Source organism: Melanotaenia boesemani, chromosome 15, assembly GCF_017639745.1.
Source record: "Melanotaenia boesemani isolate fMelBoe1 chromosome 15, fMelBoe1.pri, whole genome shotgun sequence".
Classification (NCBI taxonomy): domain Eukaryota; kingdom Metazoa; phylum Chordata; class Actinopteri; order Atheriniformes; family Melanotaeniidae; genus Melanotaenia; species Melanotaenia boesemani.
The window spans coordinates 830033-858018 of NC_055696.1; the positions used below are offsets into that span (position 1 = coordinate 830033).

The window sequence follows — 27986 nt, forward strand, 5'->3', positions numbered from 1 at the left end:
CTGAGTCTGGGAAACAACAGCCGACACTAAGCAGTCTAATCTGTGGCTGACTGGAGAGGCACAAACGGGGAATGAAGGGAATTAAATATTTATAATATGAGTAAACTGTCCACACTAAAAATCTGTGTAACAAGAGGAAGGAATGATGATGTTTCTATTCATCTACATCTCAGATGAAAACTGAAACTCTTCAGGTAAAACAAAAAGAAAAGTTCACATAATGAACTGTAGTGACGTACATAATGCTTTAATTTGTATCTAACCTGTAAGCCTCAGAGTTACCATGAACATAACAAAACAAAATAATTTAAACATCTGTTTAGAAAAACAACTTTATAAAAAATACCACGAATTAAGAGATCAAACTAAAACAAGAAAGCTTGAACAGTATGATAAAAATACGAATAGTTGATGCGTGACATTAAAGTTGTGATGAAGCTCACAAGGTTTAAGGCATTCATTTAAAAACTGGAGATTTGAGTGGCTTATACTGTAGCTGCATCCTGCAAATATTGTTCCAGCCTGAAACTATTGATCACTTTGTAAAAGGGGCATGTCTTGCCTGTTTTATATATTTCCCTTTTTTGCTTGTCAAGTTGTCTTTACAGCAGCTGCAGTGAAGAACCGTGTAAAAGTCACCCTGAAATCTGCCCCAGACACAAGGTTTCAGATCATGACATATTCTTAAAGTGACAGGCAGCGGATTTTGTCCACAGTCACACCAACACCTCAGTGTTTCTACCACCTTCCTGAGAGCTGAAGAATCTCTATCTGAAGCCAACATAAAGTGTGAAACTGTTGTGAAACGTTTCATCAATGGACAAAGCTGATACCGTCGCCAGGACACGGTCGCTGAGCTGTCGGTGAAGCACGTGCTGCTGTGTTGAACAGGCGATGGCAGAAAAATGCTTACCTGCTGGGACTCACTGGATTTGAAGGCATCTTTGAGGATTTCCACCGCTCGTGATGGGTCCACATATTTCCTCTTGGACCCCACCATGAGCGAGAAGAGATTCCTCAGCTCCTGCATGAAGGGCAGGTACCTGTGCTCCTGGTCAGAGAAACACAATCAGTGATTATTTAGTGGAGCAGGGTTTGCAATGATTCATTAAAAACCCCTCCGTTATCAAATTTTCAGCCTTTATGTTTCAGATGTGTTAATGCAACACACCAAAGGAATCACTTTGCACAAAAAAGCCCAGTATGTGTGAAGGTGGTTTATAATGTAAAAGGCCAACAAGAGCAGCAGAGCTGTATGAATACAGGCCATTAAATGCTCCATTAGTAAATGCAGCTGTAGTGCTGACAGTGCTGCATGTATCAGGGATTAGACAGTCTGTCTGCAGAAAAACTAACCACAACAAGAGAAGTGCACATCTTTGTTCACATGTACTAACACCATGTGCATCTATCAGTTCAGCAGTCTGAGTATGATCTCATGAAAACTGCGTTTAGAAAAGTTTGCTAAGCGAAAAATATTTTTCCAGCCACAGAAATGATTTAATTTCATCTCATGAGCCACGACAACTGTGGTGTATTTATTTTGCAGCAGCCTCTGCTACTAGTTTTATTACTTTTTTTTCCTTTAACTAATGTGTTTCTCAAATCTCACCTGAACCTATTATAACCCAAAGCTTGGTTTAAAAAAGGTCCTAAATCCTGAGTTTTCTCACTGTCCAGTAAAAATGTTTATTTTTCAGCCCCTGAAAACGTTATAAGATGAAGATAAAACCATATCCGAGGCTAAACCTTCAGCTAAAATACTGACTCAAATAAAACAATAACAGAAAACAGTAAATGCAGATTTTTACTTAATCTTCTCTAAACTCACCAATGTCCTCAAAACAAGTGTGTTTTGAGGACTGCTGATGTTAAGATTAGTGTCTAAGCTCCAACAATCTCACACTTAAGTAAAAGGACCACGATTAAAATGGAGGGCTCTGAGATGCAGATGACCGCCCCAAACGCCACATCCACGAGCAGACTTAGCCTGGATTAGCAGCCGGCGCTAACCCTACACCGAGCGCTCTCCGAGGAAAAGATGGAAAACAAAAGCATGCGCAGAAATTTGGACTCTGACTAAACGTTACTTCTACTACACATTTGTGATTTGTTTTAATCAGTAAAGGTTCATCTAACATTTCACACCACTCGACCTTCCTCAGAGTACAGAGAACCATCAAGCCGAAGATAAGCTCTGGTGACCTGAGGATACAACACGCAGTTCTAAACGGTTTTCAAAGGTCAAACAAGCTTAAGCACGGCTAGCTGAAACATGAAGAGCTGCAATGAGCTGAACAGAAGATGTCAACAAGGCAAACTATAGTAAAAAGCCTTAGAAGATATGAAGCGTGACATTATTATTTGTAGCTTCACTGTCCGACTGGCGTCTCACCTTCTGGTTACGAGGCAGGTCATGGACTCTGGCTGGGGGTGAATAGTTGAGGACCAGCCTCTGGAACTCCAGCAAGTTGAACAGAGACTTGAGGTCAAAGATAAACACAGATTAGTAACTCTGATGGTCTCTGTCGCCTCTAAGACACAGTGTGACTGATTGTAATGCCAAAGAAAAGAAAAAACACACAGATTAGACATTCAGAAAATTGTTTCATGTATAAGGAGGTCTCACAAAGTCAGAAAATGTCTAAAAACCTTTTAAAAACTTAGTCTTTAAAAGCGTGAAAGCTGTAATAACTCATAAGGTTTAATACTTCACATAATCACATATTTAGGTACTCAAACATGCTTATAAGTTGCTTTGTGTCCATTTCTTACCCCAAAACTTTTCAAGATAAAAGATTTACAATTACATTTACAATAAAATAAAAGTTAAATCTAGAGGCCATTGTGTGTAAACTTGACCACGCATTCCCATATCCATTTTTTATGTTTTTATCAAATTTTTTCCTGGTGAATAGTTTTTATTTAAACAGGAAAAAAAAAAAAGGAATCCAAAGAAATATAGAAGGGGAATCATTCGGTTACAGCCATGCATCTTCCAGTCTGAGGAGCAGCTCAGATCAGGTTTTACTTCCTTTTGGTGGACCATCAAGCCGAAACTATGACATTGGTTCCAGGGAAAAATGAAACAAGCTCCTTTCTGACGTTTCTCTGCTTCAGCTCACCTGACTCAAACAAATGGGTCATTTACAGAATTGTACATTTGAGAGGAATCTGTTGAAGCAATCCATTTAATTTGAATCCAGTGTGTTGGAGGAAAACATCTAAAACCTGCAGGGTAATGGAACCAGAGGACCAGGGCTTAAGAACACTGACCTATATGACTTCCAAGTTTCAACTTATTTCTTTTTAAAGATAAATGCAGAGTTTAAATGATTTACAAATCATTGCAACTCATTTTACTTTATACACTACAGTATTCTAAAAAGTATTTTTTTTGTCTTCATCAAAAATGCACGTTTTCTGGAATGAAATTACATCCTCTGAAAACTGCAAACTAAAAAACAAACAAAACTTTGTCTTCATAAGATCCTCAAGGACTACTCGCACTCTGGATGATGTTCAAGTAATAAAGAATAAAAAATACATGTCACAGTCTGGATGTTTATTTGGATACAGGAACATTGTTTACACTGTTCTGTGTGCAGAGGGGACAAATTAAAGCGGCGCCCCCTTTTATAGGGGTAACATTACACACACAAGCCAAACACCATGTGATGGTGTATCCAGTGTTCATGTGGCATATTTTAGCTGAGGTCACATTCTGCCACCAAGTCCGCCAGCATCCAAGCTGTGGTCCAACTTTCCTGCGTTTCCACCATTTTCCAGCAGAGGTAACTAATCCACTGCTCAGTGGGATTTCTGCAGCAGTGTGACGTGTTGCTTTCTGCAGCATTACAACACGGACCCTGGACGGACACATTAAAGTGGGCTTGAAATGCACAGCCACTTTTTCTACAGTTTCATCAGGTGTCTGAAGGTCCACAAAGTTTCTTTCTGTCTTCATCTGTCCAAAAAGGCATTTGTGAACAAGTTAGTGAGGCTTGAGTCATATATGGTTTCTAAAAGAGAATAGCCAATGCCCCTGCATGGGACATCGAAGAAAATGAAGGCCCAGTATTAGCTTTGGAGTTTGTTTTTTGGATGGAAATTTCTTCACAAATTCCAGCCACTGTAGCATTAACATTCCCATTACCTTGGATCCCAAGCTCCAGGGTCTCATTTATCAAACTGTGCGGAGCAAAGCAGACTACAGGCGGCGTAGTGCACAGCAATGCAGCGCACGTCAACTTTCAGATTTGTCAAAGCATGCGCACGCACATCCTAAACCTGTTTCTGTTTAGAAATCAGAATCAACTCTAAAGCGGCCGACGTGAGGGAGTGCCTTGCCCCGCCCACATGGTGGCTATAAAATGTCAGGTGGACGCCTGTAATACATATTCATCACATCATTTCCATGATGGCTCAGCAGCGGAAAAGGAGGGAAGAAGTGGAATATTTAGGGGTGTGAGAAAGAGATCCTGATGGAGCACGTTGACAAACGTGAAAATGTATAACTGGTGGACACGGCGTGGACGTTACTGGTGTCAGAAAGACAGAATAGTGGCAGCAGGTGGAGATGCTGTCATCACAGTGTCAGAAGGAAGAAACACCCGAGGCACTGGAACGTCCGCTGGATATCTCAGTCGGTAGATCATCCGTCTGCCATGCGGGAGATCGAAGTTCGAATCCCACAGGGGCAAACAGTAACGCCTTCCAGTTTGTCAAGACGCTGCAGCCCACAGTAGATCGTTCTGGAGAAAAGCGGCTACATGACAGTAATGATGCCAGTAATGTACTCTGCAGTTTTAATGTATAAAATAAACATGTACAGATACATCTGAGATTGGTAGCAGTTTATTTAGTGTTAAATAATATTTCTTTATAGTTGCTGGGTCTTCCAGCTGGGTGGGCGGGGCTACTGTTGGGTGGGCGGGGCTGCAGCTGTGGTTGGAGAGAGTGAGGCCAGAGACTCCACCCAGCACCGCAGCTGCCATGTCCACTGAGGAACTCCTGCAGGTGCAGAGGGACACCTTCACCACTAGTAACCAGGTGGACAAGGAGCTGCAGGAAATGGAGACGGTCTTGATGGAAACTGGGACAACAATAAAAAAAGGATTTTGTAAGAATAAATAAATAAACAAAAGAAGTCCGCCTTGTGTGTTTTAGAGTTGCATCACTTCTAGACCTCCAGTCTGTCCCACTCTGCTGATCTCAGAATGAATGCCCGAAGTTTACTTTCCGCATGTTTCTTTACTGACTGGTAAATGTTGGCAGCAGACTCCACCTCATCCTCTCCTTCACTTCATTCTGGACCGGTGGTCTCGCTGTTTCCCGTTTTCCCAGACTCCGTGCGTACGCCTGGGTCAGAGTTGCCGTGGAGGTAGGAAAATTCTCCGGCCAAGTTTGGTTTGTATAAATCCCGAAAGTTGGCTATATTTGCGCCGGTTTTTGTTCCTACACCAGCTTTAGAAATGAGGCCAGGTCTGGAGTAGAGAGTCACCAACAGTTGATGTCTTCATGTTGTCTTTAGCAACCTGGACTCAGCTAGCTTTTTCAACCCTTCACATGCTGCAAAACAACAAGCTTACAACAATAATTTTACCCAAGATTTACCCTCCCCTCCAAAAAAAAAAAAAAAAAAAAAAAAAGAACAAAAGGTTGGGATTTTAAGTACTTTCCCCACATTTTGGTTTGGTTAGGTTCGAGTATGTACCCACCTGTATTACAGCACTAAACCAGCAGGTGTTGCCAACATTTTTCAGACCCACGGGGCAGGTGTCTATCCTCTTTCTGTCATGTGGGTTGGGTGAATCGCTCCATACTTCGGTGTGAGTACGCTTTAGACTTGCCTTGTTCTCTGCTATGCTGGCCTCCAAAACCCTAAAAACCATGAGGGAAGAGAATCAACTCCAGTTGCTCGACATCTTTTTCTACCAGATGATCCCAGTACTGACAGGCATACTTTTAAATCATATACTATTTTAATTGACATTTTCAATCCTCTTTGAAGTATTTTTTCCATCTTCAACAAGAAATAAAGACAACCTGAAGCTCAGAAAATGCAGCATTAGAAACCATCACATTCAGAATTCTTTTCATTTATCTCAAATGAAAAGAAACTGAGTTAAAATTAATTTACACTGGTTAAAATCGTGTGCCTTCCAAAAACCCTCTGAAATACTTGACTAAATGGTTGCTATTTAAACCTAAAAAATTATCCATAAACATCTGTAAGATTCCAAGATGCGAGTACAAAATTGCATTTTTCTCAAATCTATTAGATAAACTGAAAACCTGTCATAAATCTTCTGTTAGAAAACCATGTTTACCATTACAAAGGACAGATTACATCCAGCTATCAGATGTGCATGATTTGACTTTGTCCCTGTGGTGATCAATGACAGCCAAGTGCAATCTTAAAACAATGCAAGTTGGATTTTTATCCAAACCCGTTTTATAGCTGTTTATAACTGTGCATTTGCCATCAGTCAGTGACATTCTTCAGCCCACCTGCTGATGGCCTGCTCCTCATCTGTGATGCCCGTCTCCCTGAAAGCCCTGTTGGACTCCTCCAGGCTGAGGGCAATAGCCCTTTGCAGGTCATCTTTATCATCCCCCGTCAGATCAATTACATCTGCAAGCGAACAAACAAACAAAAAACACACGCTTCATATTAACATGTGATGTAACATGAAAAAACCACAGCCGCGATTATGAGTGACTTCTGTGCTGTCAGTTGATGCACAACAATGACAACGGATGACGAAGCTGCTCACTTGTATCTGCCTGGCTGCCAACGCTGATATATCTGTCGCTGGCCACCTGGGATGTCTGGTAGTACGTAGTCTCATCCTGCTGAGGAACCTTAGCGTTCTTCTCTGTGAGAAAGGCGACAGCTTCAGCCAAGTCTCCGTTGCTCACCTGCAGCAAAAAGAGAAAAACAGCAACCTGTTAAATCTCATGTGAAACTGCTTCAGTGCATGGTGGGAGTAGGGGTGAACTGACTTGGTGTTTAGACATAGATATAAAACGAGATGCGATTCCCACCTGTCTCCACTGTAAGACGCATGTTTTTTTGTATGACCAGTACATTGAACAGGTGTGAGAGCTGTACCTGCAGGGCCTGCTGGAGCAGCTGAACGTCTGTAGTGCCTGTGACCTCTCTCAACTGGTTTAGTAGAGTCTGCTGGTGCTATTGAAGGAGAGAAAATGAAAACGTTGTTCAGAGCAGAGCCTGGTGGAAGAGAAGTGATTTAGATCAGGTACTTTTTTTCTTTTCTTTTAAAGAGAAATTAACACCATGGACCAAAGATTTGTGTACTGAAGAAGAAATCAAGGTCTACTTAATAATAAAGTTGCTCTTATAAACCTGAAGTAGCACCTGGAGGATGCCGCCGTCTGTGTTCCTGTAAAAGCTGACATTTTTTTGAGTTTGCAGGGCAATAAGCAGCCTCACCAGTTCTGATCATGACTGCTCATGTTAAACATCATGCTTATGTGAACCTACTTCAAACACCTGCAAACCCAGATGGAAACAGTCAATCTTGAGCTGCAGGAAAATGGCTCATTCAGTTCCAACAATTTTAATAACTTTGGAATATTAACTTGAGAGTAAATACTATTAAACACTTACTATTAAAGGCGAATTGCATGGAAAGATTTGTGCTGCTTTATCACATCCAAATTTAAACTATTATTTCTTATCTTGTGCATTTTTAAAACATAGCAGGCCCAATTCAGCATTTTCTGACATTTAACAGACACAATGATTGAGAAAATAATCAGAAGATTAATCAATAAACAAAATAATCATTAGTTAAAGACCTTGTGGGACCCAACAATGTCACACTAACTTTGCACCCAGTCAGTTAACATATTCTCGATTGATTAGAAATCTCAGTTGAGTTTAACTGAGCATTGATTACCACTAATATCCTCGGCCGTGGCAGAGTCATACTGCAAAGAACATTTGGTTGCATCTGAATTAATAACCATCCAGAGATCAAAGCTTACAGGAAATAAAAACACCTTTTCCTGGTGCTATATGATGTTAAACTGCTGCTGAAATTTAAAGAAAATTACTAACTAGAATTAAGGAACAGTTACCATCTAATCAGGAAGTTCCTGTCATTTCTTATCGCTGCTAATGAGTCCCTGAAGTCTGATGAACTACGATGTTAAGTCTGGCTGGACTGCGTGGCCTTTCTACCTGCAACGCAGCGGCTTGGTGCCGTGGCTGTAGCCTCCACATAAAGGCAATGAAAGTCAGTCCTGCCTGTGGGTATGACAAGAAGCCACAGAGCAGCACCAGAACCAAACAAATAATACCGGCTTGTTTTCTGAGCTTCGCTCTGCACAAGCGATTAAGGTGCACATATCTTATTTGCAATGTATTTAAACTAAAAGGTCATCATCTCAAACTCTCAGATTAGGCAAAATAAACTTTTCAAAGGCTCAAAGTAAAAATTCAAGCGATGAACCTGAATCAGAAGATGAATTGGTAAAAAAAATGATCATCTGTCAAAGACCATGCTCTGAAGGTTTCCAAAATGTGATTTCCTGACAAAATTAATGGTGACACAGAAATCGCTATTTGATAACAACAGCTTCCTGTTTCAGTTAAACCAGCTGATTTTTAAGATAAGTTTCCCAATGAAAATGACATTAAACAAGCTGACCAGAAAATAAAAACCAACCATCAGTGGCTTTGTAGTGGAAACTGCACTTAATAACAGTTGTTAAAAAATTACAATCCACTCAAACACATTAATATAATTTGACAATTTAAATGCTGCAGCAAATTAAAATTTTATCAGAACCTCTGTTGAAAAAGTTGAAAGTTGAATTTGTACTGAATCATGATGCAACATTTTCCTGAATTATATATATAAATAAATTTTTAAATGATTCTCCAGGTAGGCAGGTTTTAAACAACAGAGTAAGTAAATACATAAAAAAAAAAAAAAAAACAGCATTTTTTAAAGGGCTGATCTTAACAAGATCATGCAGCATCCTTAGTACTAAATAGGTCTTGGAAAACAAGTATCAGCCATTACATTTTAAAAAGCTCAGTCAAAGACATGCGACCAGCACAGCTCCAGCTGTTTTATCTTCAGCTGTGACGCTCTGTTCTGCACGTGGTTTACGACCCGAGTCTTGCTTTGCTGCCAACAACTTAATTTTCTGTGCGTTTCATTTAAGCCCTGGGGACAAATGTTTTCACAGTCACTGCTGAGAAAGAAGAGAAAGTCAACGCCTTAGAGCAATAACATATGTACCAAATCCAATCTGCCTGTGACAGCACTCCAAGTTTACAAGACAAAGATGCACAACTCAGCAGGGAGCTTAGTGCTCATGTATCAGCATAGCTTGCAGCAACAAACAGGCGAATGACAACACCGTGTTGTTCTTTAGCAGCTTAAAAGAGGGACGTGTATCATCATTTCTGACATGGCACTGTGACAAATGATTAATATTACAACAATAAAATTAAAACAGAAATCAATGAGCACAGAATAGAACTTTGTAGGATATCATACCAACTTTACCAACCATACCAACAATAAGCTAATTCGCTCTCATCACTGTCATACACTAAAAAAATATAAGATTCGAAAGCTTCATCGATCTAAGCTTGACAAAATTAATGATCAAATGTTCCAAACAGAGGACAGCAGCAGGGCTAAAATGTACAGAATACCACAGAAGCACATTTGGAAGTCCGGTTTTTTTCATAATGCTAGCAAGGTTTTGTTTTTGAAGTGTGTGCTTTAGATTAAATCAGATGGATAGGAACTAGGTTCAAATTGCTTGTTTATACTTCTGTTAATACAGTTTTATATTGATGTTATTTACAGTCAATTTTTTTTCTTCCTCTTCTTTGAAAATCCCAACCAGGGACAACAGCTGTAAATTAGCTTAATCCCATAAAGTCTATGCAAACATAAGTGGTTCTTTATATCTTCTATGCGTCTTTGCATTGTCCCAAATAAATAAATAATCACTACTGCATGCCTGTCCATAAAGGAAGAGCTCACCGCCTGTGTTTCTTCCTGATGAGCATGTTTTTAAAATGAATTGGAGAGTTTTGATGAAGTTTTGGTGAATTTTCTACACATGATTTGACAGCTTATGATTTGAAGGTGCTGGATGGCAAATATGTGATTTGTGATATTGGCATCATACATGACGTTCCTCGTCAGCATGGTGGAGACTGACGGGTGCAGGTTTGTTGGCGCGGGTGACACTTCACTGGTCAGTGAAGTATGAGAGAAGCTGCACTTCTCAGTTTTGGGCCAAGTCAACCACATAAGCACTTGCTCAGACATGTAAACAAACACATATTTCACGTCCATGTGACTTGTCTGGCATGGCTGATGATCACAGCAGTCATCACATTTTTAGAGGAAGCTTGTGAATTATAGCACATGGAACTTGGAAAGCTTAGGTAACAGAGTGGTTTCTCAGAGCAGTTTTGTGTGTCAATACGTTTAACTATTAGCAGCACAAACAAGATTGGGCCACTACATGAAAACTAACACCACACCCTACACACCAACACAACATCAAATAACAAAAAACACACGTTCCCTAAAAAACAAATCACACTTGAACAGCTTTGCATGTATCTAATCTCTATACGAGTTATATATATATACATATACATACATACATACATACATACATATATATATATATACATACATATATATATACATACATACATATATATATATATATATATATCTCAACCAGCTACATATAAAAGTTTACAAGGCCTTCAATAAATCAACGATGAACAAATAATTAAAAACCAATGTGAAATCTTTTTAATCTAATTGTTAACTATGGTTTAGTTGCAACCCCTGTGAAGGTCAAAATGGTTTGTGTTACACAGCTACTTTTAGGTTTGAGTCATTGATGGAAGCTCAACTATTTATTTTTGCCCATGCCCCAGATTTGTGCGTGCGCCTTGTTTTAGGCTGTCAGACACAGCAAAAAACAATATGTGGACATGAAATATACTGATTTGTGTGCCGAACTGTAAACGGTGATCACGCTGACGCAAACCACGAAAGAAAGAAAATAAAACTATCAGAAACTATTATTTTGTTTATTCAGAGGAGCGCAGCAAACAACCAACCAGCGTTTAAGCAACAGCAGCTACGTGGTTACGTAAGTAGCCGGAGCTGTGCAACGCTGAGAAAGGTGGCCACGGGGTAAATCCCACAACTAGGAGCCTGAGCAACGGAGTCGACTCTAAATGCAATTCTCGTAAGATGAGAGTATGATGGGACGTAACTTAATAATGTGCCTTCGCGGCTATGAAGCGCTGCACGCTTGGCTCGCGCTGACTGCTCCCCCGCCACCCAGCGTCATGGCCAGGGTGGATTTCCACCTTCGCCGCTGGCCATGCTTTGTAAACAAAGATATCAGATATGTGATGAGCAAACGGGGGAGCATTTGCTCATAAAACACGGAGTAACCATTTATTCGGGCTAAACATATTCTTTCAGGTGAACCACGCACTCCGAAGTCTTCAGCTACACACGCCCCTGGAAGAAAACATTTACTTTCTATTTAGACGCCAGCGTTAACACCAACTGTTATCACTTGGTGTTGTTTTTATCAACAGGAGGAACAATAGGCCTGGTATGCTACCGTTACCGCGCCAAGCATTACGTGAATACGTTTAAATGGCTGACTATTTTAACCGTTACCCAACTCACACAATTACGGTTAAGGTTAAACTTAAAATTACGTAGTAACGTAAGCTAACGATGGCTAGCAAACAGCTAGCAAAATATTGGATAACGTATTTATAGGCCTAAATAAATGCAATTATTTTACTGTTAAAAGCATTTGAAGATGGGCGACCGAAATCTATACAAACCGAAAAATAAGGGTTAACCAAACTAACCGATGAACCGACATTACGACTCCGTGTGTTCGTTGAGTCCTAAAACTATGTAGCTATGCAGTTAGGCTAAAGTTAGCTAGCCATCAAGTTATCTTCTGCAAGCTTACCTTCTGAGAATGCTGTTGGAGGACATTCTGCTCCACGGTCATGGCCGGTTCAGAGATAAATTTGATCAAACTCAAAGCAAGAGTAGCAAAACACGCTGAATGCTTGTCACCAAAGCGAATTAAAACAAGATGCTATGAAGTCCCCTCCTTAAACAGCGACATTACGGACGCCATGGCAGTGACTAGCGCAGCTCGTCAGCAGGCATGAAAACATTGCTCTTCTCCGCCCGAGAGCAGGGATCGATTACTCATGTCTGTCTGCACCGCATTTGCGTAACAGAGGACATTCATTTATTTATTTATTTATTTATTTATTTATTTATTTATTTATTTATTTATTTATTTATTTATTTATTTAATGATAAAAATTAACATTCACATATTCCTGTAAGGAACATTACTACTCACTTAGATTTGTTTATAGAAATAATTTTCAGATATAGGCTGGAAAAAATCCAGTGTGTGCACCTCACTGTGAATTGTGCATACCTCATTTAAACACAGTTCGAGCTGAGAACTTTAAAGGGATTTGAAAATGTAGACCAAGAAGCCTCAGGCATTTGCATATAATTTTGTGGAAAATCCTAATTCAGCCAGTGATTCCCAAAAACTCTCAACCCACAGACATCAGCAGACATTGCTTCTCCTCAGGCCTCCACTGCAGCCTCCTTCAGCTCTTGCTCGTTTTTTTAGTTTCTGCCCTTAGTCCAGACTACAGGTTTAGGCGGTTGCAGGTAGACTACAACCCAACCAAACCAACTAAGTGTGCAGACTAACTTGGCCAGTGCAGAACGTTCTGCTTGTCCCTGAAAAGCTCTTCGGTTACTGTGGCTGTTCGTCCTGCTGAACCTGGAAATAGGAGGGAATTATGATTCATCAGGATGAATCTGATGATAAACTTTTGTATATTTCTGCAACCATCATGCTGCACTGTCCAACCACAAGCTGTTACCTTGTTCTCCCCCAGCTTTCTTTCTTTCTTTCTTTCTTTCTTTCTTTCTTTCTTTCTTTCTTTCTTTCTTTCTTTCTTTTACATCTGCATGTAATCGCTGTATTTTACCGGCTTCACTCTGCGGAGTGAAACCAGGTCTTTATCTTTCTGAGGTTGCCCAGGGGGGGTTGCATGCTGTTATAAGCCTCCTGAGGTTCTTCTCCAAAAGTCTCTTTTTAACTTTTGCCAACATTTCCTGCTGTCTTTGTAGATTCTCAGTCATGGTAACAAAAAGAGCTTCAGCAGATGGCAAGTAGACTTCTTTTCATTCTCCCAAAAGGACATCCATTTTGTGCAGAGAAAAGAGGGTTTTCTTCTCTATGCAAATAAACTTTAACTTTTCTATAAAAATTTAGCTATTTTTGAAAAATGTTATGCCTGTTGTGTTTTCTTGTCATTTTTTTAAAGTTGTCCCAGTTTGTGATGTTGACTGATTTTTCCCCCTTGTTTTAGTTTTGTTATTGATCATCTGCTCATTAATTTCTAAAGAACAACCGGTAACCTCGCCTCTTGTCGTTTGGCCTCCAGGAGGCGCTATAACAACAGCACAACACTTCAGTTACACAAATGTTTCCATTTTTAATATTGAACACATTTTATTTCACTTATTCTGTCACTTATTTTCTCTACATGTATTATTCTGCTCGGCATTGCAGAGCGTTGAACAGGTTTGGCCGTTAACCCTTTACTGCCTGCTCTTCTCTTCAGTAAAGCAATTTTTAGTGACAATAATAAATCTTATTTAAAAAGATAGCTGCCTGAGGCCTCTCTACTATTTGCTTTGTATGTAATATCAAAAGTATTTCTTTTCTCATTACTGTTTCATGTTGTTGTGAATATTACTTTATTATTACCTTTTATTGCAACAATTTGTTAAAAAATATTGATTCTTATTATTATTGTCCCAATGAAATGAAAAATGCTTTTTTAAATGATTTTAAAAAATTTATATCAATTAGATATCTGACAATTTCACAATAAAGCCAGTTCATTTAATAAAACATTCCAAATAAGCGCCTTTCTCAGGGCATTTCTAATCATTTAATCATCTGTCTAATCACAGGAAGCGTCCACAACCCTTCACGTTTACCAGCTTTATTGAATTTCACTTTAAGAACCTTACAATCCTCCCTGCATCCCGCTGTATCTTTGACAACATGATGTGATACCAAAGACTTTGTTAGTTGAGCGTCAGGGATTATTGTCATGTGTAAATAAAGGGTTCTGATAACAGTTGTCCAAATTCTGCCCTACTTACTCAGGATGAGAAAATAACTCCTTAAAATCTGTCAGCTGTGATCAATCCAGTCCAAGATGGAAGGGAGCCGTCCTCTCCCACAGAACTGGGTCATTCTTTAGATGTTCAGGAGGAGCACTGTTGTAATAGTCATATGTGAAGCAGCCAGAATGCTTTATTAACATCAACTGTGTCAATGAACTAGCACATATGAATATTGATGGGAGTAGAAAAAAATCTCATGTTACTGGGAGAGGGATTTTGCAACCATAGTCTGGGTAAGAAAAAAAGGGGGTTTGCATTTTAATTTTAAGAAAAAATATATTAGAATGATGCTAATATCCAGGATCATCAAGCATATCTAAACATATTTGTATTACCTCAGTCCTGGGGTTTGCAGAGCAGCCTGTTATTGGGCCTTGGTCCCAGCAGATGGCAGTATTTTCCTTTGAAGCCACAGCTTTTCTAACAACAGACAGGCAGTAGCACAAAGGGAAATAACTTACAACTCTTGATTCACTTGGTAAATCAAGCAGAATCATAAATCACTGGATCTGTTTCAGTTGTTAACTGAACCCTATTTAATATTTTTCTACTTCTTTGTGCAGCATGCTGAAATTCTGACCAACCAGCAGAGTGTGTGAATGTTACTGGAAACTTTAACAACAGCTTCTGACAACATCTCTGTAGTCTGAGCAGATGCATTATGCTGCTGCTCAGAGAATATGGGAAGCTGTTAGGAAAACTGATCAGAAAATGAAATGGTGGAGGGACTGGCTGAATCCGACAGGTTTAGCTGGTACGAAGAGCTCTGGCTAGTTCACTGAAGATCCAAATAAATCCTGATGGTGAGCGAGAGGTCTGTTTGATGACAGCTTTGCTCACACCAGGATATATCTACCTTCTCTCTGTCTTATTCAATAATGAAACATAAATACAGGGAATGATTTTACAACTGTCCTTTTATGCAACTTAAACAGTAAAGAGAACAAAATAGACTTTTTTATATGAGTGTGAGCAAGATGAATGCAGTGCATGTTGTCAGTTTAATCAGTTTAAGTCCAGAGAGTTTTTCTTTTTTTTTATATAATTGTATGAGAGTTCTTTTGGAGCACTTAGTGCAAATTGTGATTTGAATCCATTACATTTCAAAAACTAATCCAGGGCTAGATGATCCAGTGCTTCGGGATATTGACTTGTCCTGTGAGCAAACCTCTCAAGCTTTTCCTGCATGCTTAATAAGACAGTGAAATATTACATTACTTATTATATCACAGCAACAGAAGCTGAATTTCTTTTTTCTTGAATGCGTTAAATGAGTTTTTCTTCTGCTTTAGATATGAGTTGCAGTTCGAGCCATTTATTAGTATTTTTTTTTTCTATTTTAGCTAATGAATGCGTTGGATAGGCACCAGCTCCTTGGGATCCTGAAACAGAAAAGGCAGGAGAAAATAATTCTGGAAGTATTTTCAGAAGCTGTTTCATGCAAATGACAACAACCACAGTGCCTTGTCTGAAGTAGGTGTCTAGATAAAACTGTTTTCTAAATAAGGGTCAAGGGGCAACGCAATGTGGCTATCAATAAATCAGTCTGTTCTCATCACTCCAAACTTATTTTTTCCCAATAGGATATTTATTTGCCCATAAATGAATGAATGAATGAATGAATGAATGAATGAATGAATGAATGAATGAATGAATGAATGAATAAATAAATAAATCTGAAAACTGTTGTCCCCAGACTGAAGAATAGGATCAAATATGAGGCTTTGCTTTTCAAATAAGGAAGATAAGACTGTGTATTTTGCAAGCAGGGGAAATTACAGTGCAGCATAGAGATTTTAGTGGCTGATAGCAACATTTAATACCAGTGGCAGAAACAGTCTGGTGTAGATGTTAACACATGATAAAAAATACTAAATACACGGTCTGCATTACAGCACTGAGAGGATTACGGTCAGAGAAAATGTCAATGAAATTAGTTAAAAAACATGGATTTAATTCTAAATTCAGCCATGATTGTGTCCTTTTTCTTTTGCTATTTTATTTCCTTTTACCTCATAGTGGACGATGAGCATTGATTTTGTGACAGTGTAAAAAAACGAAGCAGTTAAACCCCAACTTGACTCAGTGAGGGCATCCTGACAAGATCATTGTTTTTGAGGATTTCAGCAATTTTCCAGGTATCCTTACCATATGAAAGGGCCATAAACACTTCTAACAACAATATCACACTCAGTTATGAATTATATATTCATTATGATTTATAAACAATAAGTATATATATATATATATATATATATATATATATATATATATATATATATATATATATATATATATATATACATACATACAATTTATTTAATGTTTTATCTAATTAGCTTAATTTAATTTGTTAATATAAATCCACTTGTGTTTGTTAAGGCTTCAATCCATTTCAAATAAAGTTAGATTGGAGGGTATTAGAGACTAATGATGAGGAAAAAAAAAAAAATAACAATCACGCTATCTCAAATAAATAATATCAGCAGATGACTTTAATTATGATTTAGTACAGGATCAATGGGATGCTGAATCTTTGAGGAGCAAAGATAGGCAGAGGATCTCCGTTGTTCAGAAAACTGGTAAAATCTTGGGGGAAAAAAACAAAACAAAACAAAAAAAAAAAAAAAAAAAAAACAAGCAAAAAAAAGAAAAGAAAAAGAAAAATAGCAAATTTAGCATATTTCTTGCTTTAGTGCATAAAATAATTTATTGATTTAAAGAAAATGGAGGAATTTTATTAAAAAGGACAAAAGTTGAACATCAATGTCATGCCCTGATTCAACCACATGGGCATCCTGTGGCATGTCTTTGTCAATGACTATACCCAGAACAAGAATTACATTCATAAATGCCACTTAAAACTTTACTTGGCAAAGAATAAAAAACTCTGCACGTTGACCTTGTGCAGATTTAGCATCGACCTCTCGGGCTCAGAGGCACCTGGGATGGACCATCACACTCACACTATAATGTTTGCACATTAGGACACTTTACAACTTCGATATCCTCAAAGCTGGAACATTTTCAAGTGTTACGGGAAGAAATGACAACGTTACAAAGTGGTAAAAGTTTTACTGAACCAAGTTTGGAAGGATTATGTACTTTTATCAACAAACCAAATTAAGGTGACTAAAAACAAACAATGAAACAGAAGTTAAAGCAAATGTAAGAATGCCTGCATTCATTTACACATTTTTTCCATATGGTCCTAACATTTTATAATTTAATTTTAGATAAATACAGAAAAATCTCATTAAAATTCAACATAATCCATTTTGATGTTTAGCAGCACGATTTTTGCCATCTTAGTTTTGCACATTGGCATGCTAACATTGCTAATTAGCTAAATAGCATACATTAGCTTAGGGTGTCATTAGTTTTGCATAAAATAGAAGTTAAAGAAAATGTAAAGTTGGGGAAAATGAAGAAAGATATAATTCTAGTTCAACACTATAGGCATACAGATGTTTAGCAGCTGTTATGTTTATTGTCTTAGTTTGACATGTTAGCTTGATAACATTTGCTAATTAGCACTAAATTCTTTTTCTTATGGTGTCATTAGTATTTAGGGTTGTAATCCTTTAAAATGACACAAAATAAAAACTAATGCAAATCATGAATATGTATGAAATGTTGTTGGTCTAATGCATACAGTACTTTGAAATTCAACAGAGGGGAAAACCATGATTAATGCATGCTAACATTTGGGTTAGGTAAAAGGTGTAGCTATATCATCAAAGTAAATACAGGGCACCTTGGAACATAAAGGTCTGCATAAAATTGTAAAAGCAAACCATTCAGCTGTTTTCAAATAGTCCATTTGTCCCAAACTGTCCCATGATGCAATAAGCGCTTCCTTTTCATCTCTGTTTATCTAACAAATGGCAGTATTGGCATCATTAACATATTTCTCCTCTGTCAGCAGGTGGTCCTGGCTAAACGTTGCAGTGTCAGTCGGTCTCTCTTTGCTGTCCTCTCCACCCTAACGGGTGGAGCTAGATGCTGCCCTCCCTGAGCCAGGATCTGCTGGAGGTTTTTCCTTTCTACTGTTGCCTCTTGCATGCTCAGAATGGGGGTTAAATTGAAGTAAAGTTTCGATGCAATCTGTTGATTTTTTTTAACTAGGCTATTATTTATTATGAATTGGCTCAAATTCATTTGTCTGTAAGCTGCCCTGAGAAGACAGTGTTGTTAAGTAACGCTATACTTATAAAACTCAATTGAATTAAAGTGAATTGAAATTGTAGACAGACTTTGTTATCATTAGACTCATGCTGATTCAAAGTCAATGATTCAAATATGTGCAGCACCAGTTACATGAACAGGACATGGTTTGGAGCCATCATACAGCGGTCAATAAAGACTGAATAATGAAAAATACTAAAATAATATAATCCTTATCTAAAGGTTTGATTACTATACCACCCTATAAAACTAGAAATTAGTCTTGTGTATTGAAACATGTAACTAAATCTATTCTGAATGCGAGATGCAGACTGAGTAGAACATCAGAGCACAAACTCAACTGAGTTAAATTTGGCCTGCTTTGACCTAAATGGTCCTTAGCCCTCGCAGCACAAAGTTCACATCCCAATCTGGTCTACGCCAGACTGGTTGACACTGAACTGCCCTTTCTCATTCTACCGGGGATTTTGAAAAATGTTTACTCAAGAAGTTCATGACCCTGTGATCAACTGCTGTGTCACAGATTACAGGAAATTAGCCATGAATATATTTTCTGATGATGACATTTTTCACATAAACAACACAGAATGTGGGAGATGTGGCTCACTAAAGATAAAGAGTCAGGTTGTGGACAAATACAATCAACTCTGAAAACATCTTTGTCCACAAGAGGGATTACGCTCATCTTTCCCAGCTGAAACTTCCAGATGTGGGAGGAAGAACTTCTGTGTAAAGACTCCTGAGAAGACAAAGTGGTATTAGAAGACTTTGGCAGACAGGAGACTGACATTGCCGGCTCTCCCTAGCCAGTTTGTAAAACATTTACCCTTGTGCTTATCTGACACGGCAAATATCATCCATGTTCTTTCAGTGTCAGCCAAGATCCCTCAAGCTGACAGCCTGCTCTGTGGACTACAGGGACTTTCACTCTTCATGAATATTACATTGGGTCTGTTTACATGTTTGTGCATCAGTAAGGCAGCTTTAGGAAACAGCTCACGTGAACTGAATTCTCAGAGTAAATTGCGTTTTCCTCTCCATTTCTGCAGCCTCTCTTCACTTCAAACCTATCAGTAATTTATAAATAATTACTACATCTTGAATGTAGACTAGCAGGCCATGGAAAACGATGAGGGTCAAGCAGCTATGAGGTGTGAAAGAAAAGAGGGGACTTAAGCCGTGTTAACACTTGTCATATTAACATGAAACAGGAGAATAGCTCAACTGTATTCCGAAGGAGAAGGAAAGAGTGGGAGGAGTGTTTTTGTGTGGTTGGAGTTGTTGTTGGGGAGGGGTTGGCACAGCTGCAGGCCAACAGTTGATCCTGTCCCGGGAAACAGGATCAGCCAGGTCAGGGCAAGGAAGGTGGGGCAAAAGGTCGTGACCTGCAGGGCTAAGGAAAAGACTTCACAAAGAGGTACATCTTCAAAAGCACAGGTCCCTGTGGGAGGAGCAGTATAAGGTTGGGAAAATAAACCGTTCTGACCCCTTTTCACAGTGCAGGAGATTCCCCAGGTGTTTGCTTCAGCTGCTTTATTGTTTTCTGACTGGAGGCGCTGCTCTGGTTAACTCTCATCCAGCCAGCACAGCACTGTGACGTTAAGTAGCTACACAAGGATTCTTAGAGCTATCTGTAGGAAGAAAGTCTTGCATTTTATGGACATATTCTGGTTTTATTACCCTCCAAATGGGGTCACGAGTCCCATAAAATGCTAATTTAATTATGCGGTCTTGAGTGTGTGTGTGTTTGAGTAACATTTGAGGTCAAATTATGTGGTCAGAGTTCAAACATTTGTATGAAAGGAGGGTGATCAAACAGCAGTGAGTTTATTTTTCACACCAATTATCTTGACAACATGTGACAAGTGTGTGCTCTGTATGGTCTACATGTGAGTAAACAAAGGACCTACTAAGAAAGTCTTGCATAAAGAGCTAAATCAGCAGGCCATGATAAGGAGTAGCCGGTGTTTAAAGTGGTTCATGCGTTCCCATGTAGATAAACCTTTGCTTGGGTACATTTAAGTGCGGGTCATTAAGTTGTTTGTTAGAGAATAAGCAACTGTAATGCCAGGAAATAGTTTTTGGAGGCCTCATAACTGTGAAACGAATGTTGTGGGACTTCCTAGTCCTTGGCCTTAAGTTGACTCAATGGTGGCCATGTGTGCAGCCTCACATCCCTTCGGCCTCCCGCTGAGGTCAGGAAATCAAAGAGAGAAGCCACAGACAAACAGCCGATTGTCAAGTTTTACACCTTGACCTCTGCTTAAACTTGTGCCTCCGTCCTTTATGTTTGCCACTGCTTAGGCAGTCGGAGGATATCAAGAGGTTACTGGCGGTTCAGACTTGATAAGAATCTTGAAATGGAGAAGTTCGTGAAGGGGAAAGGTTACCGGGAGTTTAAAGAGAGCGCAGTCAGTCATGGGGAGGATTAAATAAAAGGGAAGTCAGGGCAGAGGAACTGTGCTGCAATTTCAAAAGTGCACTGCAAACAAAAAGCCGTCTGTTCGCTCTCTGGACTTCATATACAAACTGAGTGCAAGGGATGTTAAGCTTGAACTCATCTTCACCTTTTAGAAGTCTCATACTAAAGGCAGTTTTTCTCAAGTCAAAAAGAAAAGTGATCAGTAAATGGACAAGTTTCCAGACAGAAGTCAAGAATTAGGTTCTGTATCTGCTGTACAATGCCATCTATTATGGACCCAAATAAAAGATACGCTCCACTTGTGTGAGGCACATCCTCGAGTATTCAACATGCATCTGGTGACCTTCATGGGTCCTCCCTCCTTTCAGTGTCTTTCCTGCCTTTGTTAAGACTCAGCACAGTGGTGAACAGCAGCCAACTGAGGAGAAGTTTTGGGGCAAATACAGGATATCCTCTCACTCTACCTTAATAGAGCTGGTGTTTGATTACAGAAAGTGCTATTTGGCTTTGATGTCCTTTTAAAATAATAATATCCTTTAATGTGAAGCCAGAGTTTAATGTCAGGCTGTGGTGGAGCCTCAATTTCCCTAATGGTTGCTTTGCTTTAATAAAATATTCTATAAAGGTGGCCACTCACATGAATTTGGAAACATTTAAACACATGTAATGCCTCAGTTTGCATCCCCTGAAGGAAAACAGCGGAAAAAGAGGAGTACATTCATACTAGATCATGCATTTTAGTACTTTATTTCTGAGATATCAGTGCAAATGAACACCAAAAAAGAAAAAACATAAAGAAAAAACAAAAACAAAAAATGAAAAAATGTTTCAGGTCTTCACATGAAAAAAGGAAACATCTTTATATATATATATATATATATATATTTATATATATATTTGTTGCTACAAATGTATTTCTTAGATGCACAATGCAGATCTATGATTGTACGTCAACCCCCCCTCACTAGAGCCCCATGCTCACTCACAGAGCTTTGTTAACCAGTAACAGAAAAGAAAGGTCACAAAAATAGTCAATGCACGTTTATTTTTTCCACACATTTTTTTTTTTTTTTAAATCAACTTGCTCAACAGTCTGTGGTTATTTAGGGATTGCTCATATTCTAAGCCAACCTCTGTCTGTGATAAAAAAAAAAGACCTTTTTTAAGACTTGACATTTTCCCCCATCAGTAGGGATACACAGGTAGTTCCCATGCGTCTGCATGCAACAGGCAGCAGTGAGGAGAGTCAGACATTATTACACAACACAGCGCAGGATTAGATTATCATTTACCACATAGAGACACATGCAAAGAACAAACCAACCCCAAAAAGAAATAAAATGGGCATATCATCCTCTGCCTTTGTATGTACACTTTAACGCATATAATTTGTATTTACATATCAGGGCATTAAAAACTAGGGTATTATCTTTTTTTTAAACATTACAAAATAGTCATCTTTCATACTGAAAGTACTATTTACACAAATATATTTAACCATTGTGAAAATGTTGTAATAATCAAAGAGATGTACGCCATAGGTATATGTATTAAAAAGAGCACAAGACTAAATGGATAAAGCAGTGTGACAAACTCAAGAGAATATACAGTACAATAAAATAATAATAATAAAGAGCTAGTTAACAGAGATCCCTCAAGACATATATGTCTTGGTGATTATTGTTGGAGGGAGCAGGTACACATATCCAGCTGCTTTTGAAAATGAAAAAAAGTACCTGTAGTCTCTTTATTATCATGCAATTCTTTTGACATTTTATGAAGAGATTGCCACAAAAATGAAAGAAACCACAACAGTTTAAAAATGAAAAAAAAAAAAAAAAAAAATCACCAATTTCTTAAATTCAACAGATAATACTGACACTTTTTCATTACATGCCATTAAATCATTTTGAAAAGGATCCCGAGGACTCGATTCTGATAAAGCAAACTCCAGGGAGTCTGTTTGCATGACATGAAAAGAATGTGCCATGTGCTTCATACTCTGAGCTTTTTCTGCTTGCATGAAAAAAAGTGGTGTGTTTTTTTCCTGTTTCTCTTTTTTTAAAGCAGGATGGCAAGATAAGTTGCTTAGACAATGCAGCCTTTTAACTGTTGCTCCAGAAACCTGTTTACACACAGTTGCTCAACTGTAATCACCACACACGCTCTGTTGACCCATCTGCTCAGAACTGCACAATCTGCAAACATATTACCCTGAATTTGCACCGTCGAATGTTGGCCTTAAAGGTTGAGCTCAGACTGAAGCAAAACACAGCAAGTTGTGACCGTTTGAACTTTCATTATATATAGATTTTTTTCTTCACTGGTCATTCATACTATGTCCTAAATCTTGAGAAAAGGTAAGACAGATCACAGCAGGACGGTGACTGAATACATATCAGGGTGAACTGTGGTTTTCAAGGTCCTCCTTTGAATGAATCATGTATGCTGTTGTAACGGAGCGTTGTGACTGCCTGAGAATGGCTTTATTTGAAATCTTATCTAAAATTGATGGGGCTCTGTCTATCTGAGAACGCTCCGAAGGGGGAGAAGGAGATAAATAAACGTTCACCAAACTGAGCACTAACATTTTTTGAATCATTAATAATAAATGTTCCTTCAAATGTTATCTCTAAATGTTTTATGAAAGGCAACAAAGAAGACATGGGAAAGAAATATGTGTACAATTCAGATATAAATAAGAAGCCTTAAATGGAAAGAAACTGTGAAGGAGGACTTTCTAATTGTGCAAGAGGCATACATTATGGGAAAGGGCTAAATTTATGTTTAAGTAGTCGTGGTTGTGTCAATTAGGCATTTTTGCTGAGAGACCACTTATGTACCATTCCATGACCTCACAATTCAAAACTGAGACAGTGATACAAATATGCTTTTCAATTAAGGAAACAAAATTTTTTCATTGAACCAATTTAGCAAGTCATTCATATAATGATAATAAAAAAAGTCATTGAATTTGATTCTCCTTTGTATTTGTCTGTAGTTGATACAACTTCTATTCCGAAGCCTGACTCAGCCTCTGGCTCTCATGGCTGTGCTTGTCATTGTGGGTTGGGGACTGAGGGGTGGAGCTCAGACTGCGTTCATAGGCATGCATGTCACTGATTGGCTCTTCTTTCACTCTGACCACAGACTGCGCCCCCTCTGCCTGATCCCTCACCTCCTTCCTCAGATGAATGCTGCCCTTCTGCAACATGTAATACAGGATGGGGTTGGAACGCGAGAGCCGCGGGGAGTCTGGGTTTGAGTCACAGCCCTCTTCCTCCCCCTCTTCATTCTCCTGACTACTCCACCGAACAGGGCTCTCAGGTTCTCGTTTAACTAGAAAAGGGGGGTCCCGCTTTTGAGCAACGGGCCATGGAGATGGGTGGCGGCTCCACGGGGTGCGGATGGGGCTGTCGCTGGCAGGAGGGGTGGGCAGTGGTCTTAGATTACTTGGAAGCCCTGAGTTGAGGGAACCATGGGGGTGCCAGCTGGGCAGGTGGAGGAAGCTGTGATTCTGGGTAGGCTGGCTGAGAATGTTACCGTTAGCTTTGCCGTTGGCCTGGAGTATGGAAGGACTGGGTGCCCCGCGGGGTTGCTGGGACAGCTCCTTCAGACAGTTGTCAGAAAGCAGCAGCTGTTTGAGCACGTTGAAGCCCCGACTCTCTCTGGTGAGGGTTTCAGTTGGCGGGCTCCTCACTGGAGCTTCCTCTTGTTTTAGACTCCTCTGCTGATCAGGCTCTACCTGAACAGCAGAAGAGGTGAGGATGCTTGTGTTATTACTGTCCACTGCTCTTGGAGAGCAGATGTTATTCAAACTATCAGTTTGTTCGGAGCAGACACGTCTTCTCTTCGGACTGGGGCATGGATACTCCCGTTGTTCCTCTTTAACTTGTCTGGATTGTGACTCAGCCTGCATAGCAGCACTGGTATAATAGGTAGCAGTCTGTTGTTTAAGCAGCTGGCTCAGGAGGCCATATTTCGCTATGACCTCTGCAGGCCGAGGTTCTGTTTTTAACTCCTGCTGAGAATCTGAGAGGGGACTGCTCTTCTCATTGCCACTCAGTCTCTTTTTGCCACTCAAGTCCTCAGACTTAGAGGATGGTCCAACTTCCTCTGTAAGCTCTGTTTTGACCTTTATGTCCAAAGGGGGTCCATTAGAGCTGTCACAGATGATGGAGGCAGCAGGGTTCTTCTCATAGCATCCCCCTGCTGCCTCCACACTCCTTCTGCCACTCCCACTGGGCCTGTCTTTGCGGCTAGCTGTAGCAGGAGCTGAGCCGGTTCCTAGAAGGAGCTGTAGCACAGTGCGCCTCTCTAGGAGGTTTTCAATTTGTGAGGAAGGAGGAGAAGGTTCCTTTCGACTGAACGGTGTGCTGCCACCCGAGGCTCCATCTGAGAGAGGCGTGGTGGTGGTCCTATGCACTGGAGCGTTGAGCCTTTCCAACAGGGCGAGAGGCCTGCTGGCATCAACCTCCTGGCCCAGTCCTTTGCCCAAGGGGATGGGTGGAGAGGAAGAAGTGGTGCCACACTGAGCTAGATTCTGTAACAGTTTGCTGGCACTGAAGGCTGGCTCTGAAGCTTTCTCAGCAGGGAAAGTTTTAGACTTACATAAATCAAGTGGGCTGGACTGGAGTTGAGGGGAGGGGTAGGAATATGGGGACAGTGTGCCACTTGGGTCACGACTTTGTGAATAGAGGGACTGGTTTGGCGCTTCAGGCATTTCCACTGGGCTTTTTGTTCTGGTATCTTCCCAAGGCATCTGCACCTTTTGCTGGCTCCGGGACATGGTGGCCATAGATACGTCGAGCGGTAAATCCTGTTTACCTACGTTTTTGTTAAGCATCTCATTATTTCTGCGTTCAAGGAGAAGCTGCATGAGTGTGACCTTAGGGTGGGATTTTAGGTCTGGGCTTATTTCAGGGTCCCTGCTCTTGGACACATTTGATCCCGATGGCTCTGGCTTCCACTTGTTTATCAAAGATTCTGTTAGTTTATCCAGGGAGGAGGTAGAAATAGAAGAAGAGGAAGATGATGAAGAAATAGCAGTGGAAACAGAGGAGACTGCAATGGAGGATGGTGCAAAAGATGTGGAGGAGGGCTGAATAGAGGCTTGTGGGGAGAATGCAGCTGGGGTTGAGGGAAACACTGTGGCAGAATTAGAAAAGGTGGAGGAAGAAGAAGAGGGAGTGGAGGCAGATAGGGGTGTGTTTTTGGGCCCTGTGACTTGTATGCTGGCACGGCTTCTGATGGAAAGGTCAATAGGAGAACAGCTGGAGTAGGAGCTCTCTGCATCACTGCTGTCCTTGGTGATGCTCCTCTCTTGGGTGGAGCATTCGCTATCCGACGTGACCGAAGAAGAGCCACTTGGTGGCAGAATGCCACCAATGTCCTCCAAGTGGCCATTCTTGGTCAGCTGCTTCTGGTTGTTGTGGTTGTTGAGTAACAGCAGCAACAGGCTGCTGCATGTTTGAGGGGGGCGGGTTGGACGCGTGTCAAAGCCTCGCTTCTCCCTGGGAGGCTGGCTGTGAGGGTGGCTTGGAGCATGTGGGGGAGTGGGTGGAGAGCTTTGGCCATGCAGCAAGGAGGGGCTCTGTGGACTGGACAGGGTTGTTCGAGGGAGTGTTGTTGTTACTGTGGTTGTGGTCATTCCATTTTGGTTTGTTAGGGAGCTTAGTGTGTCTGGAGTCCCTCCCACACTTGGTGGCCTTTTGTCCGGGCCATGCTGCTGGCTTGCCATGGCAGCAAGCCTCTCACTAGCAGATCTTCCAGAGAGCTGGGCTTTGAGTGCATGCTCTCTGGAGTACTGCTGGAGATGGGCTTCGCTGGATAGCAGCAGAGCGAGCTGACTGCAGGCCACGCTTGGCTTGGGTGAAGGTGCTGGACTAGAACGGATTTTTACCATGTCGGCCACCGCCTTCAAGCGCTCTGCGCAGGACACAGATTCAGCAGCTGCAGGAGCAGAAGGAGGTGTGGCGCTGTGCGCTGACCGGGGCGACTCCGATGGACGGTCCTGACTGTGTCCCCGGCGACTGTAAGGGGTGCTGTTATGATTTTGAAGTTTGCTCTTCCTCATTAGGCCTTTCAAGCGGCTTGAAGCTGTCCCATAAACAGGTAGTGGCTCTTTGTCTGCAGGTGGTGCTTTGGATGGAGAGGAACACTCACTGGGAGGCTTAGTAGAGTGTTGAGACATGGCCACACTCTGAAGCCGTGAACTGAATGACTGAAGCAGAGAAGCTAACAGGGTGCTCTCTCCAGCATGTGGTGAGCCCTCTAGGGCTCCATTTTGCAGCCCTCCCACTTGGCCGTTCAGCTCCATTGGGGGTGAACTCATCCGCTGATTGGCCGGATCATTCCAAGCTCCAGAGCGGAGCAAGCGGGCCTTCTTCAGATGTTGGGAAGAGCCCAGCGTTGGCCCGTTGGTTCCAGCTTTGGGTGCTGTGGGGCCATGGTTGTGTAGTTGGAAAGGCCCGCCCACCTTGTCACCCTGCTGCTGATTGCTGTGGGCAGCCTCAGACCTCCCGCCTGCCGTGGCCCCAGGCCCGGCCACCACTGGATGCATCAGTAAACCTTCCAGATAAGTTAGAACAGCTGAATCCTTGTGTGTCTCAGGGCCAGGCTCCTCCCCATGAGTCATGTTCAATACTCAGATCCCCTTGTATAGCTCAGCAATGCTACTGGGAAGCAGATGTCATCTAGGTCAACTGGTTGACAGTGGCATGTACTTCTGAAATACCAAAAAGAAAAAAAAAAAAAAAAAAAAAAAAAAGGGCACGCTACTGCACAGGGTAAGTAAACAGGATATGATGTCAGGATGTGATCCCTCTCTGTGGCAGGCACAATCAGTAATGTGGTGAAACAGCAACCATGGCAGGAGGAAAAGGTGAGCAGGTGGGCCTGCAGGGCATGGCTGTAGGATGTCAGAAGGCCAAGTCCCAGGGGTATGTGAGTAGCAAACGAGAAGTTGGTGGGATTTCACCACTGAGATATTGACACATTCCGTGGTTGTGGATGTTTGGGATGTTGGTCCTTTCAGCTCTGCAGGTCTCACAAGGTGGTGGGGGGAGAGACCT

The 27986-nt window shown here is 40.7% G+C and overlaps 2 protein-coding genes across 6 annotated transcripts in view; both read right to left on the reverse strand.

Annotated features, from left to right (window-relative positions):
* Positions 1–12275, reverse strand: part of usp25 (ubiquitin specific peptidase 25) — a 33652-nt gene extending 21377 nt beyond the window's left edge. The window contains 7 exon segments of the mRNA XM_042008056.1: positions 914–1051; positions 2396–2482; positions 5721–5883; positions 6514–6637; positions 6780–6924; positions 7118–7195; positions 12031–12275. Of these exon segments, the coding sequence (XP_041863990.1) occupies positions 914–1051; positions 2396–2482; positions 5721–5883; positions 6514–6637; positions 6780–6924; positions 7118–7195; positions 12031–12072 (777 nt within the window). The 5' untranslated portion in view covers positions 12073–12275.
* Positions 12276–21644: 9369 nt separating this feature from the next.
* Positions 21645–27986, reverse strand: part of nrip1b (nuclear receptor interacting protein 1b) — a 40744-nt gene continuing 34402 nt past the window's right edge. For all 5 annotated transcript variants that reach the window (XM_042008144.1, XM_042008146.1, XM_042008149.1 and 2 more), the window contains exon 2: positions 21645–27984. In XM_042008144.1, coding sequence (XP_041864078.1) covers positions 23927–27550 — 3624 coding nt within the window. In that variant the 5' untranslated portion in view covers positions 27551–27984 and the 3' untranslated portion in view covers positions 21645–23926. The remainder of the gene's footprint in view (positions 27985–27986) is intronic.